Source organism: Glycine soja, chromosome 12 (genome assembly GCF_004193775.1).
Source record: "Glycine soja cultivar W05 chromosome 12, ASM419377v2, whole genome shotgun sequence".
NCBI lineage: Eukaryota > Viridiplantae > Streptophyta > Magnoliopsida > Fabales > Fabaceae > Glycine > Glycine soja.
This window is the reverse complement of record NC_041013.1, coordinates 14,352,942-14,372,747: the sequence shown is the minus strand read 5'-3', so window position 1 is coordinate 14,372,747 and position 19,806 is coordinate 14,352,942. Positions and strand designations below refer to the sequence as shown.

General features: G+C 32.5%; 2 protein-coding genes across 2 annotated transcripts; one reads left to right on the top strand and one right to left on the bottom strand.

Moving 5' to 3' along the window:
* Window positions 1–4,475: 4,475 nt before the first annotated feature.
* On the top strand, window positions 4,476–6,556 carry LOC114379930 (phospholipase A1-IIdelta). Its single transcript, XM_028338762.1, has 2 exons — window positions 4,476–5,198; window positions 5,590–6,556. The coding sequence occupies exons 1-2, from the start codon at window positions 4,670–4,672 to the stop codon at window positions 6,318–6,320; spliced, it is 1,260 nt and encodes a 419-aa protein (XP_028194563.1). The 5' UTR covers window positions 4,476–4,669; the 3' UTR covers window positions 6,321–6,556.
* Window positions 6,557–10,388: 3,832 nt separating this feature from the next.
* On the bottom strand, window positions 10,389–13,484 carry LOC114377980 (multiprotein-bridging factor 1a-like). Its single transcript, XM_028336470.1, has 4 exons — window positions 13,201–13,484; window positions 12,708–12,791; window positions 10,814–10,896; window positions 10,389–10,703 (listed from the first exon to the last, which is right to left on the bottom strand). Exons 1-4 carry the CDS (start codon window positions 13,340–13,342, stop codon window positions 10,584–10,586), a joined length of 429 nt encoding a protein of 142 aa, XP_028192271.1. The 5' UTR covers window positions 13,343–13,484; the 3' UTR covers window positions 10,389–10,583.
* Between the last annotated feature and the right edge of the window lie 6,322 nt (window positions 13,485–19,806).

Genomic DNA, 19,806 nt, shown 5'->3' with positions numbered 1-19,806 from the left:
AGCCTCCTCTTCAGCCATCCTAATCATGTCCATTTCATATTTTCTTAATTTTTTTAGTAGCTCAACATATGTGATGGAGGTAAGATCTTTGGACTCAAAGATTGTCGTGACCTTCGGTTGCCATGTTCTATTGAGGGACTTTAGTATCTTTATGTTCAACTCTTTTTCCTCAAACACTTTCCCAAGGCCCTTAAGATTATTCAATTGTTTCTCTTTTGAGAATCTCCAATTGTTTCTCCTTGTTGCATCCGGAATGCCTCATACTCTTGAATAAGAGAATTCTTCCTTGTTTTTTCTAACTTTCAGAGTACCTCCATGACTTACTTGAATGAAATCCCACATCTCCTTTGTCATTATGCAAACACCTTGAAAACTTATCATAATTCAAAAATGAGTGAATGATATTCATAGCTTTAGAGTCATATTTAACTCTTCTAACTTCTTCTACAAACCATGATTCAAAGGGTTTTTCTAAAGTTTTTTCATCAACAACTTGAGTTGAAATTGTGTAACCATTTACTACTGCATGCAAAATACCTATATTAACATATTCAATAAAAAAAATTTATTCAAACTTTCCAAAAAGGATAGTTCATGCTACAACAGAGTAGAAGTCTGTTAATGGATACATCTTCCATAAATGGCAATTTATTCCCGACCATATTCAAAGACTTTTGATAAAACCTTAATTAATATTCAAGATCCTAGCTTTAGATACCAATTGTTGGAATAACCAGGAATATAGAAAGGGGGTTGAATAGATTATTTTCAAAACTTTTACTTAATCATTATTTAGATTCAATTAAGACATACCCCTTCATGTAATCAATGTTTTCTAAAATTTTTGTTAAGAAAGATTATCAAAAAATGAAAAAAATGAATACAAGAATATATGAAAATAGTTTTTGGCCTTTTCACATAAATTCAATTACCAAGATTGATTCACAAAACTAAGGTTTAGAGAAAAAGAGAATCACATAAGGAATTTATACTGGTTCAATCTTCAAGAACACCTACATCCAGTTGTTCTAAGACCCATTAGAACTTCCACTAATAGAGAACCAAATACAAACATTATGCACATGCAATTCCCTTAAATTCTACTTTTTTCTTGAACCTTACAAGAGAAGGATTAGGAGTTGAAACCCTATCAACTCACACAAACCCTTGGTAACCCTAACCAAGATTGAAATCTAGAAAGAAATCAAAATTAGATTGAATACACCTTAATGTGCCGATCACAACATCTTCAAGCTCTTCCTTTAACTATCAACTTATGATGAAGAATGAATGAATCCTTATCAACTTGAATCTCTTAAAGAAATGGAAAGTAATTCTCATAGATGACTTTTAGAATGTGTTTTCTAAAAGATGAAATCATATCAAGAGTCACTAATGAGAAAAAATAAGTAAGGGTATTTATAATTTTGACAGCTAAAACTGATTTAATTGATTAACAAACATGGTAATCGATTAACTCATTCAAATCCCTCATTGTTATTCATTTCCATAAACATGGTATTTGATTACAGAATGTGGTAATTGATTATCTCGTTTCATAGAGAACTTCTCAAGTTTCTGTAGTTCTAGAATAATCGATTATCAAATCTGGTAATCAATTATTTCGACATAGAGAGCTCCTAAAGTTTTTAGACGAAATTGAATTGATTACTAAATGTGGTAATTGATTATCTTGAGCCACAAAGACTTCCTTCTTCTGAAACTAGCTTATGTAATTGATTACTGAAATTGGTAATCAATTAATTCGACGATTCTTGCCAAATTTCAAGTAGAAGTAAGTTTTGTTGCTTTTTGTAATTAATTAGTAAACTTTGCAATTGATTACACTATGTTAAACTCATTGCTTCTAAGAAACTTTGAGATCAATTCATTAGTCTACCTTGTTTGATAACTAAGACTAAATACTAAGCATGTATATAAGAAAACTAAAACTAAATCACCCATCATGCCTAGTCTAAAACATCTAACACAAAATGTCACATCTTTGATTCATTCCTTTTTTCGGATGGTAAATATTTCTCAGAACATGGAGTGTGAATCAAACCCATGTTTGAATTGAAATTGAGATATTGATGCAAGTTCTTCCCTTCTGAATCAGGTATATTCATATCTGAAAGAGGTTGACAATAAGTTTTTTTAAAATGGACTATTTGTCCCTCTGTTAGAGGTGTTCCAGAAATGTCTGCGATCGAGTAAATAGCTCCACCTTGGTCAGGTAAGTCATCAAGTCAGTTTTTAAAATATTGATTCCGACAACACATTTTTTCCCGAAAAGGCACCAAAGAAAGGATAGCAAGAGGGATGATTTAAGTTTCAAACAAAACTTGAGTTGGCTTTTCTTAAAACAATTGTGCTCACCCTAGGTCAAGGCCCAAAATGACTCTTCTTGAAACTAGAGGTTTTTTTCGCAAAACACTTATTAGAACCCATTTTTCTTTCTTACAAGGCCCAAAAGCATATTTTCTCTTATGTCTATATTTTAAAAAGGCTAAAATAGAATATTTATTATTAAATAAGGTATATGCATAAATAATAATAAAAAATAGAATTTGTAACGGTATAATGTGCATATAGTTAATATCTTGTTGTTATTCTATATATGAGTAGTGGTACATGAACAACTCATAATTTTATACATTTTATCAATACCTTTTATTTTTCTTTATCTCTCTTTTTATCACATCATAAACCTTATCATACAATATGTGAATAGTTAATATCTAGATGTTGGATAGCATATTAATGTCTATCAAATATTTTTCTATTATTTGAGACAAGTAGGTGTGTGGGAGTCAAATTCTCCTTCCAAATTAATCACCCTACAATAAATGCTAATCACTAATCAATTAATATAGAATATTGAGTAGATATTAACTATCCACACCCTGATCAAGGATTGAAATGGCATAAGCAAAAATTAGTGTAAAATTATGTTTTTAGTAATATACAAAACCTTATTATTATCATCTCTGCCCTCACCATAAGCTTTCTCATCTTTTTAGAGTAAAAGTCCTTTTTTTAAAATAAAAAATTATGGCCCACAAATTAAAATTCTATCCACTAGTGTCTATTGATAAGGAATTCATTTTGTCTTGACTAGGGTAAAAGCAAAGTAGCTATGTCTTAATCTCGATATAGAAAAAATCAGATAGGCTTTCGCCTTCCTTTTTTCCGTCCAACGAGGTAGTCTTTGGAGAATTATTCCTAATAATATATATATATATATATATATATATATATATATATATATATATATAAATTAACTAATTAAGAATATAAAATAATTTACTACGAAACCTTTTTAACAAATTGAGTAATGAATAGGTTTAATTGTTTTTTTATATGTAAGTTAGTATTTTTTATTTTCGGTCACCGTAAGTTTATTATAAATTTATGTTTTTTTAATTTTGATTTTTGTAAGATATTTTTATTTATTTTTAATTCTGTAAGTTTACATTTTTTAATTTTAGTTTCATTTTAACTTTTCCATTTATACTCTTCAAAATTTATATTTATAGGAATCAAAATTAAAAAAACACAAATTTATCACACCAAAATTAGAAAAAAAATAACTTACACGTATCAAAACTGAAAAATATACTAACTTACCGGGGGAAAAAAGATATTTAAGGCTGATGAATATAATCTTGTTAACGCTAATAATGAGAAAAAAACACACACAGTGATTGACTAAGAAAGAAAGCCGAATAATGTTTTAACACGTTAAAGCATTTCCTTTATTTTAGATAACATTTTCTAATTATTTGTTAACTTTTATTTTGTAAGGCATTGTTTTATAGGAACGTTCCTATAAATAAATCTTCTTAGTATTTGATAAAAAAAAATATCGAATGCCTTGAACCATAATAAGCATATTCAAAACTTATCTAGCATAACTGCATAAGAGAATTAATAGAAGGATGCAGTAAACTGTAAAAGGGATTTAAAATTATTATTAATGAATTTAATTTTCACATATTATTAATATATATTTTTAAAATCATCTTAGTTAAATATAATTTAAAAATAATTATTATAAAAAAATTCAATAAACTTACATAAGTGATATATATCATCATTTTTTTTATAAGTACAATGATATCATCATTTGTAACTAAATAATAGTAAAAAAATACCTTTTTTAAGAGGTCAGATATATTTTTCACTTGAGATACTTCAACTAGAGTCATGGTGATTATTATGTCAACAATGTTCCTCTGTCAGTATTAAGAATTTTGACCTCAAACTACTAATTAAACCAAAATAATCTAAACTTTATTCATCGAGTAATATCTATTAAATAACCGATGGTAAAATCATTCCTTTTAATCGCGATTTTTTTTTTCTATATACAAATTTAAAATTTAAGACATTATGATTAAACTAACACTTTAATTAGAATCTAAATAAATTCTTATCTTATAATCGAAGAGGATGGATAGAGAAAGGGCACATGTGAAATCGAGAACAGCCATGTAGCTATACAGACAATATACTCCATGAATGGTGGGTCAACCACATCCATATCCATGACAACCCTTTCATAAACCAGCCAGTCATTATTCATATTATCTCATTCTCATATATCTCTCTCAATTCCTCATCCCACCACGCACACACAGTCACAAACTCCCTTCTTCTTCTTCCAATGGCCGCCACAGACGTCACGGAGCCCACGTGGGCCGAGCTCCTGGGCCGCGACAACTGGGCGGGCCTACTAGACCCTCTCCACCCCTCTCTCCGCTCCCTGATCCTCCGGTGCGGGGACCTCATCCAAGCCACCTACGACGCCTTCAACAACGACAAGAACTCGCTCTACTGCGGCGCCAGCCGCTACGGCAAGGCCTCCTTCTTCCGCAAGGTCATGCTGGACTGCCCCGAGAATTATGACGTCGCGGCGTTCCTCTATGCCACCGCAAGGGTCACCGTCCCCGAGGCCTTCCTCCTCCACTCGCTCTCGCGCGAGGCCTGGGACCGCGAGTCCAACTGGATTGGCTATATCGCCGTCACATCAGACTCGCGATCCCAAGAACTCGGGAGGAGGGAGATCTACGTGGTGTGGAGAGGGACCACCAGGGACATGGAGTGGATCAACGTCTTTGGGGCTGGGCAGGTGGATGCTTCCGGGTTGCTCAGTGCTAAGAGCCTCAAAGAGCTGAAGGATGGAAACAAAGACGGTAAGGGCATGAACCATGAAACTCGTTATCTTGCAAAAGTTAAACCTATGTCCGTGAGTCCGTGATGTGATGAAGACACATAATAATGACTTCAACAATTTTGGAATAAACAAGGAGAAAACTAAAAAATTATATCCTAAAAAAAACATAATAACGATTCTAAAACTATTTAAATTTAGAGGATGCTCAAGAATTTCTCTCATGAATGATAAAATTATTTTTTTTATAATTATTTTAGTAGTGATATTTTTTTATTATAAAATTTGACATGCAAGCATAACACTTATAGTTTGTGAACTGTGAAAATTAAACTTATAATTTTTGTCCAAAAAGTTTAAAGTCCACTTTTAACCAGCTTCATATTCAATTCAATCTACTCTAATTACTACAGGTAGTAGCAGCAGCAGTGACGAGGAAGACGACCCGAGAAAACCGAAGGTGATGTCGGGTTGGCTCACAATCTACACGTCTGACAACCCAAAATCCCCCTTTACCAAATCCAGCGCAAGAACGCAGCTTCAAGCCCACGTCAAATCCCTCTTACAACATTACAGCTCTGAGAACCCCAGCTTGGTCATCGTGGGGCACAGCCTCGGCGCAACCCTATCCATCGTGAGCGCCTTCGACCTGGTCGAAAACGGGGTAACGGAGGTCCCGGTCACCGCCATCGTGTTCGGGTCCCCCCAGGTCGGAAACAAGGCCTTCAACGAGAGGTTCAACATGTTTCCGAACTTGAAAGTTTTGCACGTGAAGAACGTGATCGATTTGATCCCACACTACCCGGGGAAGTTGTTAGGGTATGAGTACATGGGCACGGAGCTGGTGATAGACACGAGGAAGTCGCCGAGCTTGAAGGACTCGAGGAACCCGGGTGATTGGCATAACTTGCAAGCGATGTTGCATGTGGTGGCGGGGTGGAATGGGAAGAAGGAGGAGTTTGAGATGAGGGTGAAGAGGAGTGTGGCGTTGGTGAATAAGTCTTGTGAGTTTCTGAAGGAGGAATATGGCGTGCCAGGGTCGTGGTGGGTGGAGAAGAATAAGGGGATGGTGAAGAGGGAGGATGGGGAGTGGGTGTTGGATGCGCCAGATGAGGAGGATGTGCCTGTGCTCGAAGAGATTTGATTAGCTTTAAGCTTGGATCTAGTAGGACTGTTAATCTCTTCATGTAATGGAACATTATTCAAATCTAAATCTTCTATAATAGATTTATTTTATGTGAGAATCGAAAATAAATAAAAATTTATATATTTTATGTTTAATTGATTAAGTTAGACCGAATGGGGTGTTGATATATGTATAATGTTCATGTTAAAAAAAAAAATGAATGTATCATAATGACATTGTCCTTTTTTGTTTTGTTTTGTTATTCTTCAATGCTCTTGGATATATCGTGATTATGATGTGTATTTCATTACCTGGACCATATACTTTTGTGTGATTCATAATTTTTTGACTTTCAATACTTATCTCTTTTGGAAGAAAGTTAAGTGTACATCCTATTTTTAAGATGTATGGGTACAGAAGAAAAGAAGAGTAGGAGTCTATTAGGCAGGAAGAAAAGAAATAGAATAGATAAAAAAATAAAGATAGGTGAGAAAAAGAAATTTAAATAAGTTTGGTTGAAAAGAAATAAAGAGAAATAAAAATGTGTAAGAAAACATTATTTTCACTCATTTTATTTCCACTCTCCTCACCCTATTTTCATGTTACCAAACAAGACGTCAGAGAGGAAAACGTTAAAGAAAAGAAAGAAATTGATAAATTAATACAATAAGTGATGTGACAAAAATGAAAAGAAAAACGTGATAAATATAAAAGAAATAAATGTATAATGATATTAATAATTTATCCCCTTTGTTATCTTAATTTTGAGGCTATGCTTTCGTGATGCCATTGAATGAAAAAATCAATAAACTTGATATTTTACATTCTATTTTTTATATTTCATTAGGTTATTTCAAACCCATCATATCTCCCTTGCTTACTTTTTATACATCTTTAGGTCAAATCATACTTATTTTTATTTTTTTCAACTTCACATTTTTTTATAGATCTCTTAAATAAATTTCACTATCATACATCAATTATTTTTTTAAGCATAGATGCTTTAACAATAGCCCACATCTGATTATTGCTTTTATTTATACAATACTCTTATTAATATTTTTAAAATCGGATCAGATCCACCTGTTCAACTGGAAACCAACATAATGATCAATCTGAACACTTTAAAAAATTGAGACATTTCATAAATAGTGAGAATCAATAAATAATCGACCAAAATAAGTATTGAACCAGTTTTATTTATCTTTTAAAAAATTTAAAATTTTACAATTTTTAAATTTGATATAAAATATTTTTAAGATAAAGAAAATTATATATATTCAAATATTTCATATAAATATCAATCATTTTGTCAACTATTATTAATTTTTTCTTATAAAACACATAATTTAGTCATTTATATTAATTTATAATTTTTTAATCCTGAATTTTTAATTATATATATTTTATTACTTAAAATATTATATAATATTAAAAAAATATATAACACTAATTCAATCAGGACGCAACCACTTTTTCTATCGAGGGTCCAATTTTAAAAACATTGGTTCTTATTCACATATAGGAACCACTTTAGATAACCTATGGACATGCCTTTACTTTTACAATTTATTTTCTTATATAAGATTACTTATAATAATTTAATTAGAATTTGTATGTACAAATTAAAAAATATCATCACAGATGATAAGTTTATTTTTTATAATAATTATTTAAAAATAATATAGGTGAAATGATTTATAATTGATTAGACATATTAATTTTTTTTATGCATAAAAAAACCATATGTTTTGTTTACCGTTTATATATCATAATAATCTCTCTCTTTTCTCTTTTATTTTCTCATTATTATTGGAGTGTATACATTTTAAAGGAATGTCAAACATCCCTTTTCGAAAGAAAAAATTGTAGTTGATGTAATCGATCAAACACTCACATAGATTAAATTGCCTCCTCATCGTTTTGATACTGAAAGTTTAGTTAATTAATTAATTAAAAGGGATCAAATTCCGTTTGTTAAAGGTAGGGACAAATGTTGGAAAAGTAAAAGAAGTGGTTCCTTCCATCCTTTATTTTATGGAATATATGCTTATTCTTTTTGTAACCAAGAAAATATGCTTACTCTTTAAGTATGTTATTTTAAAAAATAAATTATTTTATCATATTCTATGTAACAAAAAAAATTATGATTCTTTTTTAAATCTTTCTTTGACTGTATATTTAAAAAGGAAAAAAAGATAATTATGATTCGAAATGTAAATCCCATTTTATATAATGAAAAATTATGATACTTTAAAAATCTTTCTTTGGAAATTTTTTTGGCTGTGTACATTTAAGAGGGAAGTGACAATAAAAGGAAAGAGAAAAAAAATACCTTTTAATATTAAAATAATACTATTGTCCAATTTAATCAAAGGTCTATTAGTCCAGAGAAATCAGATGCATCGGTGATCAATAGACCTATCAAAACTGTTATTATAATTGTTTCGTAGAATTATTCATTTTCATAAAAGTGATAACAAAAAAACTAATTCGATGAACTTAATCCCCCAAAAAAAGAAGAAAAAGAACTTAAAAAGATCATTTGGCTGTGAGCCTATGACACACGCAACAGGTGCAGTTTAAAATGAGTAGTGCCATTCGGTAAAAGAAATCTTTACGAAAGTGAGTACAAAGCAGGATAAATTCATAACCACTATTGGTGGATCCCTATAAAAATTTATTTTTATGTATCTACATGTTCAGTTTAACATTTTGGGTCAATCATATTGTTTCGTTAAACTTTCACGAATTTGGATTCATACAATACAACATTTTTCTTAAAATATTCATAAGAAATTTATAAAATCAATTGAATAAAAGAATTAAAATATGTCCAAAATTTTCTACTATAATATAGTCATTACTTCGATGATCATAACTCTGAGTTGTTGCATTAATTTCTTTTAATATGTCAAATTTATATCCTTTACACCAGATAATGTTATCAACCACCATAGTTTGTCACAGGGAATCATTTTCGATGATAGTGACGACATTTCTTAAACTTCAATCCTTTGTCAATATCTTCACATGCAAATCACTCACAGAAGGTACATATTACCAAGCAAATCAATATTACAATGCAAGTTTTGGGATCTTTAGCAACCATCACTAGAACACCAGTTTTGTTCGCTTTGTCATCATCATCCACAAGCACCATGCTACCCACTTTCACGCCATGGAAAGCCACCAAGGAGGTTCTACTCTAGATCCCCAACATGATCCTAAACCACTCAACAAGGACTAAAAGTGTCAAACTCATGCGATAACTTCTCCATCATCCGACTCCAACAAGGCAACAATATTGTCACCATGTATATTGCCTACGGGTTACAATAGCCGATGGCAACAAACACGATTAATTGTCGTCAAAGTCGATGACACACATTGCTTCTTTTTCTGTGTCCCCAAAGTTTCAATCCCAACAAGACGTGCCTGTGATAGGTGACAATGGTGGTGATCGTGAAACCTAGGCCGTTAAAGACTATAATGATGATGATAAGAGAGACAAAAAGGAGAAGGGTGTTGTAAGGAATCAATGGACGATGGAGAGAAAGGATTGCAAAAGAAAGACTCCCATGTGGAGAGTAAAACCATTGGGATTAGATGAATCCAACAATGAAAAAAATTGATTCACCATGAACTACTTACAACTCTAGTCCATAATAACATATGTAACAAACCAAATGAAAATTGCAGGCAACTTTTTTTTTGTTCATTCCAAAAACAAAATCAACTTTAAAAAATGTCAGTCAAACATGTCGACAATTATTTTGTTCTCAACTTCTCCAGAGAAAATATTTAAAGAAAAAAAAACTTCAAATTAAGTTAATATACACATAAACTTCATCTAAACCAACAACCCAAAGGGATTTGGCCTGGTGGAAGTATAGTGGGTCTGTAAAGCTTGAGAGTGTGTACTAGTATACTCCACAAGGTCCCTGACTCGATTCCTGCGAAAAACAACTCCTTGGTTAGGGGTTTTACGCGAGTCGCCCTAACCCCAGGACTGTGAATTTCCCCTCCACGGTTTTGATGTGTAAAAAAATAGCAAAATGTATCAAAAAAACCAACACCTCCACAATCGCAGGCAAACGTAGGATTTATACTAATTGCAACTTTATTTAGTCGAACAGGTGACAGGTGAAAGCCACAGGTCCTCACAACCATTTAATTGTCTTACATATTACACAATTAGCGAGCAAACACATAACACTCCCATAGTGAGTTAGTGATATGTAAACCAAGCTACATGCAAAACCATAGCATTAGTTTAATTTATTTCTTGCCACGCAATTTTGCTCCAAGAGCCCTTTCCAACTTCCCAATTATCTGCTGGTTTGGAATGGCCTTCCCTGACTCGTACTCCTGGATCACTTGAGGCTTCTCATTGATCAGCTGCAAGTAACAATGCACATCATTGATCATGCCTAAATACTAGTAGGAAAAAAAAGAGACCAATAATGAATAATATATTCAAAAAAAATCTACAGAGAAGAAAGCAATACTTGAGCAAGCTGAGCCTGAGTGAGTTTCTTGTCCATCCTAGCTTGCATTATAGCCTTCTTAAGTTCAGTTGGTACCTTCTCATCTGCACCCAAAAGTTCAATTACATCATTTTTGCACCAAGTTAGGAAGAGAAGCCATTAAAGAATATATGACATTAAAGGATAGAAACAAGATCTTCAAGGTGAGACAGAGAAAATGCATCAGATGCTTTAACTTGGTTTAAGAAATCTAAAACTGGAGCGCTACTGATATTGAAGGTTTAATTAATCATTTGGTTCCTATACCTACACCAACTTTCCGTTTTAGTCCCTAATCCCTATACCTAAAAATACTACAGTTTAGTCCCTATATGAGCAATTTTTATGTTTTCGTCCTTGTTAGTTTTCTGGCAGTGCAAATCACCACTAATCGAGGCATGAGCACAAAAACATTATAAATTGTATAGGGACTAAAACGTAGAGTTTGGGTAGAAAGATTAAAAGGTAGAGTTTAGGTAGAAAGACTAAAACAAAAAGTTGGCACAAGTATAAACCTTATATGAATCAAAATCCAAAATATGCACAATCAGTAAACAAACTAAAACCAAGAGAGCATAAGGTTCAATCAAGTTTTATGCTCATGAAGCCTGCAGATTTTTTTTTTCAAAACCTAGAGTGGATCCAGGACTAGAGCAGTTCCACATCACATTGAACAGAAGTAAAAGATAAGAAACAGATTTATGTACCCAAAATACATAGTGTCATATCATCAAGTAAAAGTGTGAGAGGAGCTATTTTTTATCCATTCAATCTTACATGATAAGTATGTAAGAAACAGATTGTATACAGGACTAAAATTTATAATGGCAAATTTGTAAAAATAGTATCATTCAACATAGAAACTGCATATAGGGCAATAAAGCAGCAAATCACTTTGCAGAAAAAAAAACTTTATTTTGGTTGGCGAGGGGGTTAAAAATTTTCCTCATTTGAACCAATGTCATCATTTCCACCAATTCTTAAGAAAGGACATTGAAATAAGTTCTAATTCATAATTCCAAGTTATGCATACATTTTGTTTATTAGTGCTTAGGATAAAGAATTAACATTAATTTCTATAACTTCAATTTGAGTCAATGAGTGACAAAATCAAACAAGAAAATACAACTAAAGTCCCACCAAAAGATTTATGAATTTCCTACCTAGCAATTATGTTAAAACTCAATGAACTAACTATCTCAAATTTTAAGTTATTAGGTGAACATTCTTATCTCCAACACACACCCTCAAAGAAGATCCCTTTGAGTTCCAAGTGTGATTAATGCTCAGCCCCCCTACCTTGAGCAGAAATTCCACTTTTTATTGGAAGAATGAGGAAAGCAAGAATCAAATTTTAGATGACTTAGAGGCTCTAATACCATGTCATGAACCAACTACCCCAAAATCTAAAGTTGCTTGGTGAAGATGCACAAATGATTCTGTGTAACATCTCTAATCATTAATCATTAACACCACCAAACACTCCAAAAGTTAGCAGTAGTAAACTCATTTTTAGCTACTGTGATGGTGAGACAGTGGCATCTCCAGCTCAATTAATGCTTCAACACAAAAAAGACAGAACCCCCATAGTTTAGTAAGAGTCAAAAGAAAATACATAAAACTACCATACAGAACAACATGCTCCAAGCAAAAATTTGTAGCTTAAAAAAACTAAAGCTGGACAAAGAAGTCATTTGGGAATATCCCCTAACTGCACACACACACCCTTATGGACAAAAACATTGTTTAGATAATTCACCTCTTGATTCTTCCCATATAACTGTATATTCAAAAGTAGAAGCACTGAAGTTCTATCAACGGTAAAAAAAACATGAAAAAATAAACTAGTTCTCTATCTATATGTTGTAATACTCACGAGCTAGATTCTCAGTATCATCATCCAGCCTCTTAGTGTTCAATGAAGTGCTGCTAGATGCTGCTTTATTTGTCCCAGCATTATCTGTAACAACAACAACAATTGAACAATCACAATTCAAACCATCCAAATAAAAAAGCTTATCAACAAAAGAAGAACAAAAAAGATCAAAAAGAAACAAACACATAAGACACGTCCACAACCATTCCATAAGAAAATATTTAATTAATTTTTCCCAAACCCTTTTTCCATCCAAACTAATTAGTTATCAATATCATTTTTTCTCCTAACCCTTTAACACCAAATCATCAAAGGCAGCAGCAACAATCACAAGAGAACACGTTCAAATCCGAGATTTCAAAAAAATAAAAAAGACAATAAACTGATCAATTCGTGAGAAGAAATTTATATTTGTCAGATAATCAACACGCGACGAACAACTATTCGAATATTTATTATATGTTTTTTTTCGATGAGGGTTTTGGGAACGAACACTTTTTTAGGGTTTCAATTTCCGCGCCGGAGCGCCGGGCGGCGTTGACGGCTTTCTCGTCCTTCTTGGCGGCGGCGGTGGGAGCCTTCTTGCGGAGGACGACGGGTTCCCAATCCTGAGATAGAGGGCCAACACCTGACATGGCTATGGAATGGATCTGTCTAGGGTTCTTTGTTTTCGTTCGCGAAGCTTCTCGATGAGAAGAAATATTGAAGATGGAAATGGAAGATGGGATTGTCTCGGAAAATGATATTTCTGTATTTGGATGGAGCAAACAGAAAAGGATTTCCAAATCCCAATTCCTTTTTTCGTTTTATATTAGTTAATTTGTCGAATTATTTTTTAAAATTATAATTATTAGATATTTTAGTTTTTCACATTAGGAAGATGAATTATTTGTATTTATTTTAAGTGGAGGAAGTATTTTGTTTTGGGTTAATGTCACATTTTATCACTCAATTATTATTATTTTGTATATTTTATCATTTAAAATTTTGTTTCATGCTTTTTATCATCATATTTTTTTTAGTATGCACACATTTTTTATCTAACAAGGTATTGACATGATCTTAAGAATGACGTTATTGTGTCATCAATTTTTTTGAATAATATCATTTTGTTATTAACATAATGATAAAATGTGTGAAAATTAAAAAACATAATCATAAAATATATGAAATAAAAAATAACTTGAATGGTAAAATGCACAAAATAAAAATAAAAACATAATAGTGAACTTTGAGAAAGAAAAACCTTGGACAATGAAATTCATTAAAAGTTGATAAATCAATAGTAAAATATGCAATTTAAGTCTTCATGTTTTTTGTTACAATTGATTATCAAACACAAGCTAGCATGGGAGACTTGAGATGTCCCACATGAGAAATAAATTGGGATAGTTGGATGTGATAAATATATAATTACAAAGATGTTATTTTTTCTTTTTTTTTTCTCTCATTTTTCTATTTTATCCTTTTTTCCCTCTCTTCTCACTCCACCTCTCCTCCTTCCCTAATATACTCATACCCTACGAGTATCCATAAAAGTATCCACAAGTAGGCACAATAACTACTTGTTTATTGGGGTTAGGGATGGGTATTTACCCGCAATTTGGGGGGGGGGGGAATGAGTGTGTGTGTGTACGGGAACTATAATACTCATCTTGTCCTGCACATGTCATATATATTATATATATTAATGTAATTAAAATATGTTATTTAAGTAAATAATTTATATTATACATATACGTTTTTGTAAAAAAATAATTATATTTTTCTAATTTAATTGGTATTTTAAAGCCACAATTCACGTTTTTCAATTTAAGTGTTGATGTCATAATTGAGGTTAGTAAACTAATTAAGGATCTATCATTGATTTTATTTCATGTAAACACTTTTATGTTGGGACAATTGAATATGAGTATACAACTATGGTTTTGGTTTGTAAATTTCACATTAGTGTTTTTATGTTGAGGCCAATATCATCCATATGCTTCCAAATAGCATTTTGGTTTTGGATTGACTTGTAAATCCCAAATATTGTTTTGTGTATTAGATTTAACATATCTTATATGATATTTGTCTCACTCAATTCAAGAATAATAAATTTATGCATATCGTCATCACATGATGTTCTAGTTTAATTAAAAATTTTGTTAAGTCATTAAGATATTAACTTTAAGAATCACTATGTTGGATAATTTTTTTGTAAGGTTATTTATTTATGAATTTAGTTTGAACAAATCAATATTATGTTTGTTTATTTTTAATATTATGTGTGGATGCTTAGATTATTTAAGAGTGACTTTTTAATTTACTTGTAGTAAATCTTTAATTATTATATTTTTATTGGTTTATTAACTTCATACATAAGTAAAGTGTGAGTTGTGGGTATGGGTATATAGGTACCCAGCGGGTATAGGGATGGAGATTAAGGTTGCTACCCGTGTGGGTAAGGGGTGGGGTACAATTTTATGCGGGTATGAAGATAGGTACTATAGGACCTTACCTAGACCATGAGCATTGTCATCCCTATCCTTCCCCCAAACACCCATCGTTCTTACAACAAAACACTTTCCTTTGCGATCTGCCATCCCCAAATCCATGTAGAACACAAGCCCAACGAAGAGCAATTAGAAGCCAATGAACTCATCATATTGTTAAATGAAAATCTTGATGGTGAGGTAAAATATCACATTCTTAACAAAGGGTATGAAATCAACTTTGTTTTTGTCACCATCTACGCAAAATGCTGCAACATAGATGGTGACGAAGGAGGCGGAAAGGATGGCACTGAAGTCGCTGCAAAGGACGACAAAGATGTTAAGGACAGTGTTGTCGAGGGAGTAGAAGGTTTCAATTTCTACTATGTTGATGTCGATAACGATTCCAATGTCATTTTTGAATGAAAAGAAAAAAAAAACTTATAGAAGTAGACAAAAGAAAAATTTGAAGTGGATCATTTGGTAAAGGGGGTTGAATAGTGGCACATGAACCGACTAAACAATTTTTTGCGCAAAACACACTTGCTTCTAATTTTTTTTCTCAAACTTCTTGCTTGGAAATCATAAGTTATCAAGAAGTATGTCTTTGTCTTCTTAAGTACTCAGAAAAAATAATAATTAACAGTAAACTCTCCAAGTAAACTACGACTAACTTTTGTATAGAAAAGTTTTCCAAAATGTATATATTTTCCCTAATTTATGGTTCTTTTCGTAGGATTGTAAATATTTTCTTGTTAGTTTAAACTTTGCTCAGTATATACTCTCCACATGGAATTAATGCAAATTTCACTTCATTTTCAGGCAAAAAGGAGAAAAATTGGAAGGTGCAGCAACTGGTGTCTCGCTAAGCCTGGACCATGCGCTCAACGAGTATCATCCGCTAAGCGAAACATCAGCCCTCTTAACGAGTAAGAGGAATCTTGAAGGGAATCTGCCACGCAAGCACACGCCCAGCGCGTAACCAGATCGCACAGCGAGTCATCTGTCTCTTCTGGCGCTTAATGTGCCTGGCTCGCTAAGCCAAAGTTCACTTACTCGTGCTAAGCGCATAAATGGCGCTAAGCGCACCTTCGAGGACAGAAAGTCCTTTTTAAAGCCTGAAATGAAGAAAAAGAGAGAGCTTGGCAGATAGAGTGTGAAGAACAGAGAATAGAGGTGCAAAACACAGGAAGGAAGCAAAAACCTTAGCTTTTAGGAGGATCTTAGGTTTAGGAGTGATTTCTAGGTTTCTAGAGGTGGATGAGACATCCCCACCAATGTGTAATATGTTATTTTCTCTGAAAACCCCTTTCTGCTTGTGAAAAGTGCTACCTTGTGATGGAAGGCTAAACCCCTGTTGGGAAATTCTGCTGAGAATTTGATGTAAATCCTTATCCTATCTATTTAAAGTTGTTTTTATGTGTTCAATATTTCTATATGTGCTTAATCTATGCATGCTTATGGCTTGATCACCCATTTGTATGTAAAGTTAGGAGCTTTAGCATTGGAAAATGTACTGCATCCTTAGAACTAGATAGAATGGGCTAGGTTATCGTATGTCTGGACACGGAGTGCGGTAATTTAGTTTTATTATGTTGTGACCCTAATGTTGTTTAGTTAAGCTAAGTTCGACGAGACATCCGAGAAAGAAGTTTTATTAGAATTAGCCCATTCATGCGAGACATCGATGTTTGGGAATGTTGTCCTCAATATAGAACACATGAACATCTTTGAATAGAGAAAAACCTTTAATTGCATCAAGTAACTCAATAGGAAGACCCAACGCTTTTAATTATTTGTTTTAACACCCACTTGCTCATATTTTTTGTAATTAGAATAGCAAACACTATAGTTTTATTCATGTTCATTGTTTTTTTATACAAATGCCTACTTATTGAATGATGCTTCACTAAATGAAACAAGTTTCCTGAGTTAGATACTCGATTTCTTACCGTTTTATTATTACTTGCACGACTCGGTACACTTGCCGATAAGATTTTGAATCCATAATAACAAGTAGTACAGGGGCGGAACATTACTGCTTCAAAAGCTACTCTTAAATTCTCATATTTTGTGGCCCAACAAAATTTGATAATCACTTTTCTTTCTCAGAGTAAGTGTTGCTTTTGAATGATAAAATTGTTTTGAAAAAACCTTTTGATAAAATATCTGAGTAAATCCTTTATAAGGTTTTCTTCACTAAGACCAAGCACCTAATTATGGTATTATTTCTTTCTTGAAGTCTTCACAGGCTCCTACACCCTAGTATTCTAAACATTTGCAAGTTCCACTCAATATTCTCTAAGCCTTTGACGACTTCTCCAAGTATTCTTTCAAAAAATCTTCTTTAGGTTTCACCCAAGTATTCTTTCGAAAAGCTTTTTTAGGCTTCAACCCCAAATATTCTTTTAACATTTGTAGGCTCTACCCAAGTATTCTTTCAAAAGTCTCTTCAGGCTTCACACCAATAGTAGTAATTGGAACTAGACTCACACAACAATTGTTGTATTCACTCTGAACTTTAGAAGTAGTAATCCCTATGACTACTTTTCTGTGTCCCATTAACCCATGGGGATGGACACTATACTTTTTGGGATACATTCTACTAATATGAAGGTGTTCAGAGACACTCCTGCTATGGCTCCACCTAGTGTGTTTTGGCTAAGGAAGTTTCTTCTAATAGGGGTAATCTAGATAGACTCTTTTTTTATGTTACCCTCTCTTTTTGGTACTCTTTCCTTGCAAGTTACTCCTTCGAATTTGATCAATATACAAAGAGATATGAAGTAAGTCATTTATGGTTGTTGGAGGTTGAATTCAAATTGTTGCATGAGTGTAGAAGCAAGCTTCATGATGAATCAAGATTGATTCAAAGAAGTTTTGATGATAACAAAGGTGATGACAAAAAGCTCAAAGATCAAGAACAACTTCATGATAACAAAGATGATGATCTCAAGAATCAAAGAATGAGTTCAAGATGTTCGAGATTGAATCAAGAACATTTCAAGGTTCAAGAGGAAATTTAATTTCAAGAATCAAGATTCAAGGTTCAAGCTTCCAAGAATCAAGATCAAGATTCAAGACTCAAGATTCAAAAATCAAGAGAAGAATTAATCAAGATAAGTATGAAAAAGTTTTTTTCAAAAACTGAGTAGCACATGGATTTTTCTCAAAACATATTTTCCAAAGAGTTTTTACTCTCTGGTAATCGATTACCAGATTGTTGTAATCGATTACCAGTAAGCAAAATGATTTTCAAAAAGCTTTCAACTGAATTTACAACATTCCAATTGATTTCAAAAAGTTGTAATCGATTACAATGTTTTGGTAATCGATTACCAGTGTGCTTGAATGTTGAAATTCTAATTCAAATGAGAAGAGTCACATTATTTCACAAAAAAGCTTTGTGTAATCGATTACACTGATTTGGTAATCGATTACCAGTGATTGTTTCTGAATAAATCAAAAGATGTAACTCTTCAAATGGTTTTTGACTTTTTCAAATCGGTTTTAAGTTTTTCTAAAAGTCATAACTCTTCTAAATGGTTCTCTTGACCAGACATGAAGAGTCTATAAAAGCAAGACTTTGTTTTGCATTTTATAAATCAATCTATACATCCATCTTTTCCAATTCATTCTATATACAAGCAGTTTTCCACATTGATTTTTGAGTCTCTTTGAACTTCTTCTTCTTCTTCCTTTTGCCAAAAGCTTTCCAAAGTTTTCTGGTTTTCTAAACCTTGAAAACTTGTGCTATTCATTCTTTTCATTCTCTTCTCCCTTTGCCGAAAAGAATTCGCCAAGGACTAACCGCCTGAATTCTTTTTGTGTCTCTCTTCTCCCTTTTCCAAAAGAACAAAGGACTAACCGCCTGAATTCTTTTGTGTCTCCCTTCTCCCTTGTCAAAGAATTCAAAACGAAACAGTCTGAGAATTCTTTTGATTCTTCCCTTTCCCTTATACAAAAGATTTCAAAGGATTAACCGTCTGAAAATTCTTTTGTCTTCACAAACTAGGACATGTTTCCTTCTTTGAAAATCTTCCAAGGATAGTGAGTAACTCAACTTCAAAATCAGTGCTTCCTAACACTTATGCATGACTTCAATTGGGTGTGTGCTTTTGGATGGTGAGACACATTTGTCTTCACAAACCATTTTTGTAGTGTAGCTTCTAATGGTCCTTTAGTCATGTGTAGTTTCTTATATCTATCCTTGACTAAAGCTATGTGCTCTTGATCATATACAACTTCTGATATTTACACTTTGACCCGGAAAATATGATTGTTTTTCCAGCTTCTATATAACTCTCCTTTTGGTAGTCCTAATTCTGAATGTAGAATCTATGTCATGAAAAGCTTCCACTATATAAGTCTATGCTTCACACATTTTCCATGCTTTCTGAATTTATCATATTTTTCTTAAAAGCATTCAAAGCAACTATTAATAGCTAAGTTCAAAATACTTAAAGTTTTGTTTCTTGATAGTTTGTCATAATTAAAACTTTAGCTTCTAGAGCAACTTTTTCTCAACAAAATTGAATGTATAATAATAATAATAATAATAATTTATCACCTTGTCGTGTTTATTTTGAGTGCATACATTTTAAAGGAATGTTACACAATCTTTG

What these genes read in the sequence shown, in the direction of transcription:
- LOC114377980 (XM_028336470.1), bottom strand. Translation starts at nt 13,342, where the DNA reads ATGTCAGGTGTTGGCCCTCTATCTCAGGATTGGGAACCCGTCGTCCTC. An exon ending in AATTGAAACCCTAAAAAAGT is followed by an intron (nt 12,792 to 13,200) that starts GTTCGTTCCCAA and finishes TTGTTGTTACAG; the next exon opens with ATAATGCTGGGACAAATAAA. An exon ending in CTCAGGCTCAGCTTGCTCAA is followed by an intron (nt 10,704 to 10,813) that starts GTATTGCTTTCT and finishes TGTTACTTGCAG; the next exon opens with CTGATCAATGAGAAGCCTCA.
- LOC114379930 (XM_028338762.1), top strand. Translation starts at nt 4,670, where the DNA reads ATGGCCGCCACAGACGTCACGGAGCCCACGTGGGCCGAGCTCCTGGGC. An exon ending in GAAGGATGGAAACAAAGACG is followed by an intron (nt 5,199 to 5,589) that starts GTAAGGGCATGA and finishes TAATTACTACAG; the next exon opens with GTAGTAGCAGCAGCAGTGAC.